Genomic DNA, 17,054 nt, shown 5'->3' with positions numbered 1-17,054 from the left:
TTAATCAAGGTTCTATTTTGCTTTAAACATCTCTACTTTTCTACCTGGAGATACACACAACTTAAGAAACAAAACAGATAAACTAAAATAACAATGGAGAGATATAAACGTGGTCACAGCCCAGTGACCAGCACAGTGATCCTGCTGATGGTGACCACAGTTACACTCTTAGCTTATCAGTCATTTTAGAGAGGAAGAATCTGAACACAACAAAATGATTTCCGGCTAGTAGAGACAGACCCAAACTACTTTTACCTTTTCTTTTTCTATCAGAAACAATAGAAGGAAGTATTAGTAGCTGCAGAAAACATAAACAGCTAAATATTATTTCTAATTCACTCTCTGACATACAGTGTGATTCTTATGCTCTGTTCTACAAGGTTGGGTCAGTGGCCAGCCATACCTGCTGGCTGATAAAAGCTTGGTGGCTCCCAGGATCTTCTTGGTGATCCCTTCAGCTATACTGTGGGACTACCACTGACTCTGAGCTTTGTGGCTTGTATCCTAGCTCTTACTTTTCTGGTGAGATAGGCTTGTGGTGAGCAGAACCCCGTTATCTGCTCAGCACATGTGCTGAAGTTCCATTGCACAGTGCTTCAGGATGCTCCAAATAAACAAATTGTAATCAGCTACCCATTGAGCTATTTATTGCTTGTCCACATAAATGAAAATATGTATTTTCAACCATAGCCTATTAATGTTAGTCAAAAATGTTGCAGAATATAGACATCTATTTTTAAATATATTTATAGGCCTCTTTTCTAAGTCCATTCATTCTTTCACATACCCATCACTTATTCCTATACCATAATCAGATATCTTAAACGTACACACACTCACGTATGCACACACGTATATCTGCATAGTGTATATCCCTAGTGCTTAGCACAGAGTATGTTCAATAAGTATTTGTTAATTGATATTCTATTTGAAGTATTCATATTTTCTCTCCAGTTTGGGACTATTTACCAAGTGCCTGGTATGTGTCAAGCACTGGGGATAAAACTGAGCCAGCATAATATGAAAGTCCTCACCCTGCATGGAGAATGCGGTCAGGTTGTAGGTGCACTGTTACAACCAAGATAAGTGTTGTGAGGAGAGGCACATGATGCTGCAATCATGTATTAAAGGGGATGGACCAAGCATGAGATGGAGCTGGGTGAGAGCTGAAGAATGTCAAGACACAGAGACAGGTGGGGATGGTGGCCCAGTGAGTCCATTTGTCATCCCTGTGAGTGGAAGGCCTGAGAGCTAGGCAGTGTTGTGCCAGACAAGGTGACAAGGAAAGATATTTTATAATAGAATCTTCTTTATGTCAGCAATTTTGATGCAGACGTTCCTACTGTGTTACATAGACTTTCTGATGATCCATGCAGCTCTTGAAGCAAACACTCTTGTTAAGTCTGACACAGAACACCATTTTCTTTGTCCAGAAAGAAAATGATTATGGCAACACTATTTCCTGTGCCTTTCTTAACTGTTTAGACAACTATATGGTTTACTCACACCCAATCTCCCAAGAGTTTCAAAAGAAAGGAATAATTTAAATACGAACTAAGCTAGAATGTTGTATGGTTTTGAAGCCAAAGTAGAAACCCAGACAGTGATCCGTTCAGGTTGAGAACCGGGGGTCAAACATCACACATCATTTAATGTGTCTGTTTATACTGCATGAAACACAGTGACTTGATGTCTGTTCATTCTTTGAGAAAGTAGACATGCACTTGGAAAAACATTCAGTATTTAGTAAAATCTCTCCCCCACCCCTTGGGCAGTCCCCCAATTCCTCTCCTTAGAGACCATCCGTTATATGAGGTTCTAGTGTTGTATCCTTTTAGAGATATTCTGTTCATGTGTAAGTATGTAGCTCTATGTGTCACTTCCTTTTTCTGACATAAATATTACAATACTATACTTACTATTCTGCAATGTCTTTTACCTTGCTTTAAGTGACAAACAGTTCTGGAGGCTGGGAAGTGCAAGATCAAAGTGTTGGCAGGTTTGGTGACTGGTAAAGGCCTCGTTCTCTGCCTCCCAGATAGCGCCTTGAAAGCTGTGTTCTCTCATGGCAGAAGGCAGAAGGGCAAAAGGGGGAAACAGCTCCCTCACACCTCTTTTACCCACTCATGAGGGCTCCACTCTCATGACTCAATCACCTCCTTCATACTATCATCACATTGGTGAATAAGTTTCAACCTATGAATTTTGGAGGGGATACAGACATTTAAATTATAGCATCTACAATCGGTGATTTCTACCAGTTTTAATTTTTTTTTTTTTTTAGTGTGGACCATGAACCTTAAGATACTTTCAAAACAATCTGAGAGCAGAAGTCTTTTAATTTAAAAATTTAAAGGTTGCCTTTCCCATGCCTAATTTGACAGTAGTTTTTTCTCCACCGTTTAAATCTTTATTATTATGTGATTATTAAAAAGTACGTAACTCACTATACAAACTCAAAAGCTACAGAAATATACTCCTTAGGCAATGAAGGGACCTGTCACCACAGATTTCCAAGTTATCGTTGTTCATGATTTGCTGTCTGTCTCCTTGGTTTGTTTTTATATTAATATAATGTGAATATGGATATTAATTGATTCCATATTGAATACACATGCAGACATTTTATGGAGAAATGGGAACAGAATAACCATTGTTTTAAGAGATTTACCTCATGGTTCTCAACAGGGGCCATTTAAAAATGTGCGTAGGAGCTATTTTAGTGTTTCAGACACTGGCATTTAGCACCCAAGGGTCAGGGATTTTAAACAGCCCACAGTGAATGGTGGATCCCACACAATAAAGAACTGCACCATCCAAAATGATAGTAGCTTGTTGAGAAATACTGTTTTCATAAGAATAATGCTTCCTTTTGCCCTCATATTTTATCAGTTTATATAAGATTATATTAAATGATGTTACAGATTCATGGAGTACCTGAGCAAGGCAGGCTCTTTTTGAGTACAAAGAGGAAGAAGACATAGCCGTTGCCTCCCAGGGACTCAGTCTTCAGTGTGCAACAGACTGTGATGAGTCTTCTAATGGAAACAAAGAGTGTAGCAGAGGAACTGGGGTGGGGGGGGATAGGAGGACTAATTATACCTGGAGACATCTTGGGAGGCTTCTTGGAAGGGATGATCCCTTTCAACAGTGGGACTCTCAAAATCAGAGGTACCAGTGCCCCAAGTCGGATCTTGGAAAAAGGGTGAGAGATGCTGTCAGCCCTGCTACTTCTAGGCAAGCGCTTGGTCTGAACTTGAGCTGTGGCAGCTCCTGCCTGTTGCTCAGGTCATTGATTCTGTGGCCATGTCTCCTCTCCTCTCTGGCCACTCTTGCCACCATTCTAGCATTAGAGGAGTGTACCATGATGTAACTCAGGCCACCTTCTTGGGATGGGAATCCCAAGGAATGCCAGCTATGATTCTTTCAAACCAGCCAGTCCTGGAGTGGGACACAGGATGCAGGAGATGCCATGGAGAGGACGAAAAATGGGGAGAGAGGATGACAAGACTCCAGACAGTTACAGCAAAGCCCTATTCTGCTAGTCAGGGACAGAGAAATCCTGGCAGGATATCCATAGTAACATTATATCATGGAAGATAGCTGGGAGGAGGGGGACAGTTATGAGAAAACAAATTTTCTAGACTAAGATTTAATTCTTTCAAGGCCTAAACCTTATATTTTAATTATTTTCTAAAGAGTTTGGATATATATTTTCTTACTCTCTTAAACTGACAATAGAGAACATCATCTTACTTAGGTCAACAGTGTGAATCAGTGATTATGTAGAAATAAGCTTCATTCCTGGGGAGGAGGGCACATCAAGTGCTTGTGCTGAGCACAGGACTCTCCACTCTTAATCAGCAGCTGATGTCTGCCCACTCAGCCTACTCTAGGAAGACATCTATAACAATTCTAAACAAAAAAAATTTTTTATGGACAAGTTTATATAGGCCATAAAAGGATAATCTGGGACCAGATGAATGGCTTATGCCTGTAATCCCAGCAACTTTGGGTGGCTGAGATAGGAGGATTGCTTGAGCCCAGGAGTTCATGACCAGCCTGGGCAACATAATGAGACTTTATGTCTACTAAAAATCAAGTTAGCTTGGCGTGATGGTGCACACTTGTAGTCCCAGCTACTTGGGGGGCTGAGGTGGGATCACTTAGGCTCTGGTGGTCAAGGCTGCATTGAGCTGTGATGATGCTACTGTGCTCCAGCCTGGGCAACAGAGCAGGACCCTGTCTCAAATAAATAAATAAATAAAAATTAAAAATCTGAGAATGATGGAGCCCAACCTAAAGGTGCACCATATACTGTCTACCATACAGAAAACTTAATCCAGTTCATATATGAGGCAGTTCATATATATAGACTGTGCTCCAGGGATCTGGTGTCAACAACTAGCTCTTTTCATTAGGAAATCTAGTAAAAACTCCAGCCAGGTATAGCTGAGGAAATTGCCCAAGTGGTCTGTGACCTGTTTGAAATATTGCTTTTTGAACCTTGGTTTGTTGCTGGTCTGTCTTCATCTCCCACCCTGGCCTCGAGCAACCTTGTATGCATTGGTTGGTGTGCGTGCATCTTTGTGTGAGGGCTTGCAACACAAATTGTAGACAATTGTAAGTCTAACTGCAAATATCCAACTTCCAAGTGATAAAAAACAATCTTCATCTGGGGGCTTTCATTTGTATCCAGTGTATTATTATAATTACTTTGGGAAGTTTTGTTTCTCTGCCAGAGGTTTTGCAAAATGCTTGTTGCCATCAGTCATTAGATGAGTATAGGTTCTCTGGTGGTGCTGCTCTTTTGCCTCTCAGATCTGGGCATTGTAGGATAACTCCACTTAGGTCTTTCTTTGCTGCTCACACCCTGTGTTGTTTCTGGAATAATATCCAGACTGTATCTGGACTGGAAAAGTTCTTTCTTCAAAAATCCTTAGACTACAATCCTTCTTGTGTCTGTCAATCACCCTGTCTGGCCACAGATGCTTGATATTCTATGGTGAACCCTTGTTCGCTTTGTTTCCTCTGCCTGTGATGCTCTTTCTGCCCTCTTTGGCCAACCACTTCTAACTCAGGTGGCCTCAACCCCAGAGTCAGCTAAGGGTCTCTCCTGTGTCCCATTGCACTCTTTGGATATCTCTTAGTGTATTATATTTAACTTACTTGTTTATGTGTTTGTCTCCCCCACTAGGCTGTAAGTCCCTTGAAGACAGGGTAGATTTCCTCTTCATTTTTATTCCCCTCACAGTATATGGTACATAGTAGCATCTTAATAAATGTTTATTGAGCAAAATTTATGTTCATTGTGGTTTTTAGTGCCTCTTGGTGGGAGTGGGGGAGGGTGGATTTAGCCATAGTATAGTTGGTTAAATTTAGAAAAGTAGGGTCTCACAACTAACTACACTGTTAGGAATTACAGAATGACTCATCATTCATTGTATCTATATCTTAACATTCTTGAAAAAACTACCAGTTTTATTATAACCACAAATCAGCTTAAACTGCTAATACTGTGAATTGTGCTTATATAAGAAATTAGAATCTGTAAGCATTTTTTTCTCCTACTCTTGTATTTTGCTCGAATACAGGATAAAAATGACTGGCAGGTGATTTGGGTTTTCCACAGTGTAGTGTTTTCTGCTGCATCATTTGCTTCTTATCAATTGTGTTCCTCTTTATAGATAATTTCACTTTACCAACCACCTGTTCTAAAATTGCCTTTGTTTCTTGTCTACTTTTATTACTACTGACTTCCTATTCTGAAATAGGACAGTCATGTTGTTTTTGAGTTTTATCATTATAGGTGTTCAGTAGGTATCTGTATCTCGTTGAGAGACTTTTTTTTTTTTTTTTAAATTGTATAAGATACATGATTTTTATTCAGATCATGACATGGTAATTATGAGAGCAACAAAAGTTGTTTCTGATAAGAATTTTTAAAATATTTTAACAGATTTTGGATTTTATTACACCATAAATCTTTCAAAATTGTTAGGAAAATCTATGATTATATATCAGAAATATGCTTTTTTAAGCCTTCTGAGGATGATTTTACAGATTTTTATTTTAAATGCTCTATTCATTATTATTTTTTTTTAATTTATTTATTATTATTATACTTTAAGTTGTAGGGTACATGTGCATAACGTGCAGGTTTGTTACATATGTATACTTGTGCCATGTTGCTGTGCTGCACCCATCAACTCGTCATTTACATCAGGTATAACTCCCAATGCAATCCCTCCCCCCTCCCCCCTCCCCATGATAGGCCCCGGTGTGTGATGTTCCCCTTCCTGAGTCCAAGTGATCTCATTGTTCAGTTCCCACCTATGAGTGAGAACATGCGGTGTTTGGTTTTCTGTTCTTGTGATAGTTTGCTAAGAATGATGGATTCCAGCTGCATCCAAGTCCCTACAAAGGACTCAAACTCATCCTTTTTTATGGCTGCATAGTATTCCATGGTGTATATGTGCCACATTTTCTTAATCCAATCTGTCACTGATGGACATTTGGGTTGATTCCAAGTCTTTGCTATTGTGAATAGTGCCACAATAAACATACGTGTGCATGTGTCTTTATAGCAGCATAATTTATAATCCTTTGGGTATATACCCAGTAATGGGATGGCTGGGTCATATGGTACATCTAGTTCTAGATCCTTGAGGAATCGCCATACTGTTTTCCATAATGGTTGAACTAGTTTACAATCCCACCAACAGTGTAAAAGTGTTCCTATTTCTCCACATCCTCTCCAGCACCTGTTGTTTCCTGACTTTTTAATGATTGCCATTCTAACTGGTGTGAGATGGTATCTCATTGTGGTTTTGATTTGCATTTCTCTGATGGCCAGTGATGATGAGCATTTTTTCATGTGTCTGTTGGCTGTATGAATGTCTTCTTTTGAGAAATGTCTGTTCATATCCTTTGCCCACTTTTTGATGGGGTTGTTTGTTTTTTTCTTGTACATTTGTTTGAGTTCTTTGTAGGTTCTGGATATTAGCCCTTTGTCAGATGAGTAGATTGCAAAAATTTTCTCCCATTCTGTAGGTTGCCTGTTCACTCTGATGGTAGTGTCTTTTGCTGTGCAGAAGCTCTTTAGTTTAATGAGATCCCATTTGTCAATTTTGGCTTTTGCTGCCATTGCTTTTGGTGTTTTAGACATGAAGTCTTTGCCCATGCCTATGTCCTGAATGGTACTACCTAGGTTTTCCTCTAGGATTTTTATGGTATTAGGTCTAACATTTAAGTCTCTAATCCATCTTGAATTAATTTTCGTATAAGGAGTAAGGAAAGGATCCAGTTTCAGCTTTCTACTTATGGCTAGCCAATTTTCCCAGCACCATTTATTAAATAGGGAATCCTTTCCCCATTTCTTGTTTCTCTCAGGTTTGTCAAAGATCAAATGGCTGTAGATGTGTGGTATTATTTCTGAGGACTCTGTTCTGGTCCATTGGTCTATATCTCTGTTTTGGTACCAGTACCATGCTGTTTTGGTTACTGTAGCCTTGTAGTATAGTTTGAAGTCAGGTAGCGTGATGCCTCCAGCTTTGTTCTTTTGACTTAGGATTGTCTTGGAGATGCAGGCTCTTTTTTGGTTCCATATGAACTTTAAAGCAGTTTTTTCCAATTCTGTGAAGAAACTCATTGGTAGCTTGATGGGGATGGCATTGAATCTATAAATTACCTTGGGCAGTATGGCCATTTTCACGATATTGATTCTTCCTATCCATGAGCATGGTATGTTCTTCCATTTGTTTGTTTCCTCTTTTATTTCACTGAGCAGTGGTTTGTAGTTCTCCTTGAAGAGGTCCTTTACATCCCTTGTAAGTTGGATTCCTAGGTATTTTATTCTCTTTGAAGCAATTGTGAATGGAAGTTCATTCCTCATTTGGCTCTCTGTTTGTCTGTTACTGGTGTATAAGAATGCTTGTGATTTTTGCACATTAATTTTGTATCCTGAGACTTTGCTGAAGTTGCTTATCAGCTTAAGGAGATTTTGGGCTGAGACAATGGGGTTTTCTAAATATACAATCATGTCATCTGCAAACAGGGACAATTTGACTTCTTCTTTTCCTAACTGAATACCCTTGATTTCTTTCTCTTGCCTGATTGCCCTAGCCAGAACTTCCAACACTATGTTGAATAGGAGTGGTGAGAGAGGGCATCCCTGTCTTGTGCCAGTTTTCAAAGGGAATTTTTCCAGTTTTTGCCCATTCAGTATGATATTGGCTGTGGGTTTGTCATAAATAGCTCTTATGATTTTGAGGTACGTTCCATCAATACCGAATTTATTGAGCGTTTTTAGCATGAAGGGCTGTTGAATTTTGTCAAAAGCCTTTTCTGCATCAATTGAGATAATCATGTGGTTCTTGTCTTTGGTTCTGTTTATATGCTGGATTATGTTTATTGATTTGCGAATGTTGAACCAGCCTTGCATCCCAGGGATGAAGCCCACTTGATCATGGTGGATAAGCTTTTTGATGTGTTGCTGAATCCGGTTTGCCAGTATTTTATTGAGGATTTTTGCATCGATGTTCATCAGGGATATTGGTCTAAAATTCTCTTTTTTTGTTGTGTCTCTGCCAGGCTTTGGTATCAGGATGATGTTGGCCTCATAAAATGAGTTAGGGAGAATTCCCTCTTTTTCTATTGATTGGAATAGTTTCAGAAGGAATGGTACCAACTCCTCCTTGTACCTCTGGTAGAATTCAGCTGTGAATCCATCTGGTCCTGGACTTTTTTTGGTTGGTAGGCTATTAATTGTTGCCTCAATTTCACAGCCTGCTATTGGTCTATTCAGGGATTCAACTTCTTCCTGGTTTAGTCTTGGAAGAGTGTAAGTGTCCAGGAAATTATCCATTTCTTCTAGATTTTCCAGTTTATTTGCGTAGAGGTGTTTATAGTATTCTCTGATGGTAGTTTGTATTTCTGTGGGGTCGGTGGTGATATCCCCTTTATCATTTTTAATTGCGTCGATTTGATTCTTCTCTCTTTTCTTCTTTATTAGTCTGGCTAGTGGTCTGTCAATTTTGTTGATCTTTTCAAAAAACCAACTCCTGGATTCATTGATTTTTTGGAGGGTTTTTTGTGACTCTATCTCCTTCAGTTCTGCTCTGATCTTAGTTATTTCTTGCCTTCTGCTAGCTTTCGAATGTGTTTGCTCTTGCTTCTCTAGTTCTTTTAATTGTGATGTTAGAGTGTCAATTTTAGATCTTTCCTGCTTTCTCTTGTGGGCATTTAGTGCTATAAATTTCCCTCTACACACTGCTTTAAATGTGTCCCAGAGATTCTGGTATGTTGTATCTTTGTTCTCATTGGTTTCAAAGAACATCTTTATTTCTGCCTTCATTTCGTTATGTACCCAGTAGTCATTCAGGAGCAGGTTGTTCAGTTTCCATGTAGTTGAGTGGTTTTGATTGAGTTTCTTAGTCCTGAGTTCTAGTTTGATTGCACTGTGGTCTGAGAGACAGTTTGTTATAATTTCTGTTCTTGTACATTTGCTGAGGAGTGCTTTACTTCCAATTACGTGGTCAATTTTGGAGTAAGTATGATGTGGTGCTGAGAAGAATGTATATTCTGTTGATTTGGGGTGGAGAGTTCTATAGATGTCTATTAGGTCTGCTTGCTGCAGAGATGAGTTCAATTCCTGGATATCCTTGTTAACTTTCTGTCTCGTTGATCTGTCTAATGTTGACAGTGGAGTGTTGAAGTCTCCCATTATTATTGTATGGGAGTCTAAGTCTCTTTGTAAGTCTCTAAGGACTTGCTTGATGAATCTGGGTGCTCCTGTATTGGGTGCATATATATTTAGGATAGTTAGCTCTTCCTGTTGAATTGATCCCTTTACCATTATGTAATGGCCTTCTTTGTCTCTTTTGATCTTTGATGGTTTAAAGTCTGTTTTATCAGAGACTAGTATAGCAACCCCTGCTTTTTTTTGTTCTCCATTTGCTTGGTAAATCTTCCTCCATCCCTTTATTTTGAGCCTATGTATGTCTCTGCGTGTGAGATGGGTCTCCTGAATACAGCAGACTGATGGGTCTTGACTCTTTATCCAGTTTGCCAGTCTGTGTCTTTTAATTGGAGCATTTAGTCCATTTACATTTAAGGTTAAGATTGTTATGTGTGAACTTGATCCTGCCATTATGATATTAACTGGTTATTTTGCTCGTTAGTTGATGCAGTTTCTTCCTAGCCTCGATGGTCTTTACATTTTGGCATGTTTTTGCAATGGCTGGTACCGGTTGTTCCTTTCCATGTTTAGTGCTTCCTTCAGGGTCTCTTGTAAGGCAGGCCTAGTGGTGACAAAATCTCTAAGCATTTGCTTATCTGTAAAGGATTTTATTTCTCCTTCACTTATGAAACTTAGTTTGGCTGGATATGAAATTCTGGGTTTAAAATTCTTTTCTTTAAGAATGTTGAATATTGGCCCCCACTCTCTTCTGGCTTGTAGAGTTTCTGCTGAGAGATCTGCTGTTAGTCTGATGGGCTTCCCTTTGTGGGTAACCCGACCTTTCTCTTTGGCTGCCCTTAAGATTTTTTCCTTCATTTCAACTTTGGTGAATCTGGCAATTATGTGTCTTGGAGTTGCTCTTCTCGAGGAGTATCTTTGTGGCGTTCTCTGTATTTCCTGGATTTGAATGTTGTCCTGCCCTACTAGGTTGGGGAAGTTCTCCTGGATGATATCCTGAAGAGTGTTTTCCAACTTGGTTCCATTTTCCCCCTCACTTTCAGGCACCCCAATCAGACGTAGATTTGGTCTTTTTACATAATCCCATACTTCTTGCAGGCTTTGTTCATTTCTTTTTCTTCTTTTTTCTTTTGGTTTCTCTTCTCGCTTCATTTCATTCATTTGATCCTCAATCGCTGATACTCTTTCTTCCAGTTGATCGAGTCGGTTACTGAAGCTTGTGCATTTGTCACATATTTCTCGTGTCATGGTTTTCATCTCTTTCATTTCGTTTAGGACCTTCTCTGCATTAATTACACTAGCCATCAATTCTTCCACTTTTTTTTCAAGATTTTTAGTTTCTTTGCGCTGGGTACGTAATTCCTCCTTTAGCTCTGAGAAATTTGATGGACTGAAGCCTTCTTCTCTCATCTCGTCAAAGTCATTCTCCGTCCAGCTTTGATCCGTTGCTGGCGATGAGCTGCGCTCCTTTGCCGGGGGAGATGTGCTCTTATTTTTTGAATTTCCAGCTTTTCTGCCCTGCTTTTTCCCCATCTTTGTGGTTTTATCTGCCTCTGGTCTTTGATGATGGTGACGTACTGATGGGGTTTTGGTGTAGGTGTCCTTCCTGTTTGTTAGTTTTCCTTCTAACAGTCAGGACCCTCAGCTGTAGGTCTGTTGGAGATTGCTTGAGGTCCACTCCAGACCCTGTTTGCCTGGGTATCAGCACCAGAGGCTGCAGAAGATAGAATATTTCTGAACAGCGAGTGTACCTGTCTGATTCTTGCTTTGGAAGCTTCCTCTCAGGGGTGTACTCCTCCCTGTGAGGTGTGGGGTGTCAGACTGCCCCTAGTGGGGGATGTCTCCCAGTTAGGCTACTCAGGGGTCAGGGACCCACTTGAGCAGGGAGTCTGTCCCTTCTCAGATCTCAACCTCCGTGTTGGGAGATCCACTGCTCTCTTCAAAGCTGTCAGACATAGTTGTTTGCGTCTGCAGAGGTGTCTGCTGCGTTTGTTTAGTTTCCTGTGCCCTGTCCCCAGAGGTGGAGTCTACAGAGACAGGCAGGTTTCCTTGAGCTGCTGTGAGCTCCACCCAGTTCGAGCTTCCCAGCAGCTTTGTTTACCTACTTAAGCCTCAGCAATGGCGGGCGCCCCTCCCCGAGCCTCGCTGCTGCCTTGCCGGTAGATCACAGACTGCTGCGCTAGCAATGAGGGAGGCTCCGTGGGTGTGGGACCCTCCCGGCCAGGTGTGGGATATGATTTCCTGGTGTGCCTGTTTGCTTAAAGCGCAGTATTGGGGTGGGAGTTACCCGATTTTCCAGGTGTTGTGTGTCTCAGTTCCCCTGGCTAGGAAAAGGGACTCCCTTCCCCCTTGCGCTTCCCAGGTGAGGCAATGCCTCGCCCTGCTTCAGCTCTCCCTGGTCGGGCTGCAGCAGCTGACCAGCACCGATCGTCCGGCACTCCCCAGTGAGATGAACCCAGTACCTCAGTTGAAAATGCAGAAATCACCGGTCTTCTGTGTCGCTCGCGCTGGGAGTTGGAGACTGGAGCTGCTCCTATTCGGCCATCTTGCTCCGCCCCCTCTATTCATTATTTTTAATAACGACTCAGTGTCTTGTATTTCCAGACATCAGTGCCCAGGAAAATTCTAGGACCCTGAACATGTGCTCATGTTCAGCATAAAAAGGAATTTGATTGTCTAGAAAATGATCCAGTAAAATACACTTTAAATTCCTTTATATTAGCAAATCCCTAACTTTATGAGAGTGAATGTGTTCATTTGCTTGGGTTACCATAACAAAGTACCACAGTCTGGGTGGCTTAAAAAACAGAAGTTTATGGCCGGACGTGGTGGCTCACGCCTGTAGTCCCAGTACTTTGGGAGGCCGAGGCAGGTGGATCACTTTAGGTCTGGAGTTCAAGACCAGCCTGGCCAACATAGTGAAAGCCTATGTCTACTAAAAATACAAAAATTGGCTGGACGTGGTAGCATGCACCTGTAATCTCAGCTGCTTGGGAGGCTGAGGCAAGAGAATCACTTGAATCCGGGAGGTGGAGGTTGTAGTGAGCCAAGATCATGCCATTGCGAAGCAAAGCAAAGCAAAACAAAACAAAACAAAACAACTGGAAGTTTATTTCTTCACAGTTCTGGAGGCAAAAAGTCCAAGATTGTCAGCAGGGTTGGTTACTTCCGAGGGCCTCTCTCTTTGGCTTAGGAGTTTTTACTTCTTCCCTTGTGCCTGTTTGTGTCCTAATCTCTTCTTGTAAAAACAACAGTTATATTGGATTAGAACATATCCATATGACATCATTACCTCTTCTAAGGCCCTGTTTCCAAATACAGTCACATTTTGAGATACTGAGGGTTAGAACTTAGGACTTCAACACATGAACTGGGGGAACACATGGTTCAGTCATAACAGTGCGTACTATGGCAGTTTAAATACCCCATTCTGATACCGAAGTACTTTTCAGTAACTATTCAGTAAATATATGTGTACTTCTTTGCCTTTTCATAGATCCAAATGCTGTCTTTCTTTCTGCTCAGTTTTACCCTTGCTGATTTCTTGAAGCCACTGGCTTCCCCAAAATGGTTGGTGAGTAAGGAATGTGAATGCTCCTGTCTTTTGGAATACTAGGATAAAAGTTTTGTCAGAAACCAAAGAGTATTTACTTGGATACTTTAAGATGATGATGATGAATCAGTTTTTGAGTGCTTATTTTGGGCGAATCATTGTGTCGTTTTCACAACAAACCTACAGAATACATGTTTTTATCCCCACCTGATATATAAGGAAACTGAGGCTCAGAGAGATGAAGTAACCTTGACCTGGATACTTCTTATTTTGTGTTTTATTTTTTAGGGTACCTGTTTGCTCCTAAAGGACTATCAATTGTGAAAGTAGAAATGTGGGAAAGAAGTGAAGGCTATAGGAAGTTCATAGCCACTCAGCTTGTTGGTGGCAATCTGAGACCTAAGGGTCCCAGAAGTTGTGAAGCAGTCACTCTAGTAACTGAATTCCATCTGGGGAGAGGTTTGAAGGCAAAGCACAATCTACCTCCTAAACTGGATCAATTGACACTGGGTTATTTTAAGCCAGGAGTTTTGGACTATGGCCTGGATTGAATTACAGTTGTCATGGCAACCCTGATTCAGAGGTGGGCTCAAAAGATAGCTTCAGGATAGGCAATTTGTGAACACTAGGAAAGTGGATTACCAAAATTGTTTTATGATGGGATTATATGACAGTGTTACTGGGGACAGCTTGGAATGAGTTACCACTGGTTCTCCACCCTGGTTCAGTAAGAGAACAACCTGGAGAACTTTCAAAATGCCTGGGTTTCAACCGTGGAGATCTTTATTGAGATAGGTGTGGGCCTTGGCATCGGTAATTGTAAACAGTTACTAGAGTAAATCTGATGTCTAGGCAAGGTTAAGAATTAAGGAGCTGGCTCATGCCTGTAATTCCAGCATTTTGGGAGGCCGAGGTGGGCGGACCACCTGAGGTCAGGAGTTTGAGACCAACCTGGCCAACATAGTGAAACCCCGTCTCTACTAAAAATACAAAAATTAGCCGGGCGTGGTGGCACATGCCTGTAATCCCAGCTATCAGGAGGCTGAAGCCGGAGAACGGCTTGAACCTGGGAGGTAGAGGTTGCGGTGAGCTGAGATCATGCCACTGCACCCTAGTCTCGGCAACAGAGCGAGACTCTGTCTCAAAAAAAGAAAAAGAATTAAGGAGTGAGGCCAAGTCAATGGCAAGCTGTGGCCCACTGACCAAATCTGGCCTGCTGCCTGTTTTTATGTGGCCCGTGAACTAAGAATAACAGTTTCTACATTTTTAAATGGTCGAAAAAAATCACAAGAAGAATAAGATTTTGTGACACATGAAAATTATTTTATGAAATCTGCATTTCAGTGTTCATAATTCAGCTCTCGTTGGAACATGGCCATGCTCATTCATTTACATATTGCCTGTGGCTGCTTTCATGCTATAGCAGCAGAGCTGAGGAATTGTAACAGAGACCATGTAGCTTGTGAAGCCTAAACTGTTTTAATGTGTCGTCCTTTATAGAAAAATGTTTGCTGACCCCTGAGTTAGGCTAAAGAGAGGCCATCCACAGGGCTGGCTTAGAATTTGTAAAAGGAGGCACAGGTTTGTGTAACTTGTGTGTTCATGTAGTACATTTTGCATTTTAATTTCCTGTGGCTTTTTTTCCCCCTAGCAGAGGGAAATTGATGAATCTATAGCAAGTTTGTTCAATAAAATTTTCATTAAAGCAGATTGAAACGTACTTTTCTCCTCAAAACACGCAAGTACAAAGAACATACTGTCCATAGAACAAGATGACCCAGATTTTTTGTAATACTTCACTGAGAATCTGCTAAATCTCTCTAATATCTATTGCCTATTTCATCCTTGCCTCTCAACCTTTTCTTTTTTGTATTTTTTTCATCTTTCTTTTTCATATGTGAGATTAGTGATAGCGGGGTGTCTGAGAGCATTTCCCTTTGTTGATTCAGTGTTGGGAAAAAGGGAACAGTGTTCAAAGGAATGATTTTTTTTTTTTTTTTTTTTTTTTGAGACAGGGTCTTGCTCTGTTTCCCAGGCTGGAGTGCAGTGGTGGGATTATGGCTCAGGGCAGCCTAGACCTCCCAGGCTCAAGCGATCCTACCTCAGCCTCCCAAGTAGCTGGGACTATAGGTGTGCGCCACCAAGCCTGGCTATTTTTTTTTTCTTGGTAGAGACAGGGTCTCACTATGTTGCCCAGGCTGGTCTTGAACTCTTGGACTCAAGTGATCCTCCTGCCTCAGCCTCCCTGGGTGCTCAGATTACAGGCATGAGCCAACACACTCAGTCAGGGATGATTTTAACATAAAAAGCAAGATTAGGAAAATACCACTGATTGTCATGTTGGCTTATTTCTTTTACCTTTTACTTTTCATCAAATTGGATTCAGAGAACAGAGCATTAAGGTTAGGAAAATTAACAGAAAATAGAAAACAAGGGAGAAAGATAAATCCCTACCATTAGGGTGTGTTTTTGTGCAGAGAAGTAGCCACTCTTTCCTTCCAAACCAGCCCATCCAGTTCAGAATGAGAGATTGAAACCTTGTGCTTGGGTGCAGCACTTTCGGCCTTTGCTTATTTTATTTCTACTTATACTTTTGGTAGTGGTAATGGTGGGGGTGGGAGAATGCAAGAGGTTGGTGTATATTTATTAGTTTTGTAAACATACGATACCACGGATTTTTTAAAAGATGAACATGTATCCATTGAACTGATAGGAGAAACTATTTGATTTCCAAATAGTTGATAGTAGTGAATGAATGATCGTTTTCAATGACCTTGAGAGTCTCCCTGTGAAACTGCTTGGTGTCTTGGGTACTGTGAGCAAGGCCACATTCATGTTTACATATTCTCATTTTTATCCTTCCTTCCCCCATTGTAGTGAAGTGGCTACAATCCCAGGCATATTTCTTCTACAGCCACCTGGAAGGAAGCCAGTAATGTCATTACAGATGGCAGTGTGCCTGGACTATCTTAAAAAAGCATCATCTCTGCTACGAATTAAGTTTCAGGAAGGGTGATGTTCGCTTTTATATTAACAAACATTTTGAAAAGGCTGAGGGCAGATATGTTAGAAGCAATCTTCTTCCTAAATTCATGCTTAAATGTAATTGTCCTTCAGTTTTCCCACTCCTGAGTTTGGAGTCTGCTGGATGATGGGTGGTTTGGGGAAGGAAAAGGTAGGTAATATTTGCTCGTTTTGTATTCATATTAGATTTTATATTAGGGCCTCAGTTTATTTTCCTTTGCTTTTTTTTTTTTTTTTCTTTTTAGGGTTCTGTACATTGGTCTGGCCTGCAATACGGCTCGCTATATTTATATTTCCTACCTGGAGAATGCCTGGACTGTTCTCCCCATGGAAGTTCTTCAAGGTAAGTTAACAGCTGGGATTGAAATTATTTCTCTACCTTCCCTGAGCTGTGGCTAAAAGCCCAGTGGCCTTCAGCATCTGATTCTATAAAGGAAGGGCAGGCTTACTGTTTCATGTGATTTTGAAGTGGTTGTTAAGGAAGAGATGACATCAGGAGGGATGGTTTCTCGGTTACCTGAGTGCTGCTCTATGTTGAGCCAAACAAAGCTGGACTTGACCCACACCCTTGTGATTAAACAACGGAAGAGGAACTCTAGAATAAACTCCTGTGCACAACTGTTAGACATGGACATCCAAGGGTGGTTTTAAAATATAAAAATATTTATCTTTTAAAGTTGTTGGTGTTTTTAGTTTTGTAGGTTAACTATACTTACTGAAAAAAGATTGTTGTCATAATTATTTTATCTCTTCAGTTATTTTTATCACATCTGGTGACTT

The 17,054-nt window shown here is 40.8% G+C and overlaps 1 protein-coding gene across 4 annotated transcripts in view; it reads left to right on the top strand.

Annotated features, from left to right (window-relative positions):
- MFSD6 (major facilitator superfamily domain containing 6) overlaps positions 1-17,054 on the top strand; it is a 98,335-nt gene that overhangs the window by 50,656 nt on the left and 30,625 nt on the right. For all 4 annotated transcript variants that reach the window (XM_050751877.1, XM_050751879.1, XM_050751878.1 and 1 more), the window contains exon 3: positions 16,520-16,617. In XM_050751877.1, the coding sequence (XP_050607834.1) occupies positions 16,520-16,617 (98 nt within the window). The remainder of the gene's footprint in view (positions 1-16,519; positions 16,618-17,054) is intronic.

Source organism: Macaca thibetana, chromosome 12 (assembly GCF_024542745.1).
Source record: "Macaca thibetana thibetana isolate TM-01 chromosome 12, ASM2454274v1, whole genome shotgun sequence".
Lineage (NCBI taxonomy): Eukaryota > Metazoa > Chordata > Mammalia > Primates > Cercopithecidae > Macaca > Macaca thibetana.
Note: the sequence above shows the minus strand (reverse complement) of the source record. Positions and strands in the feature narration are given on the sequence as shown.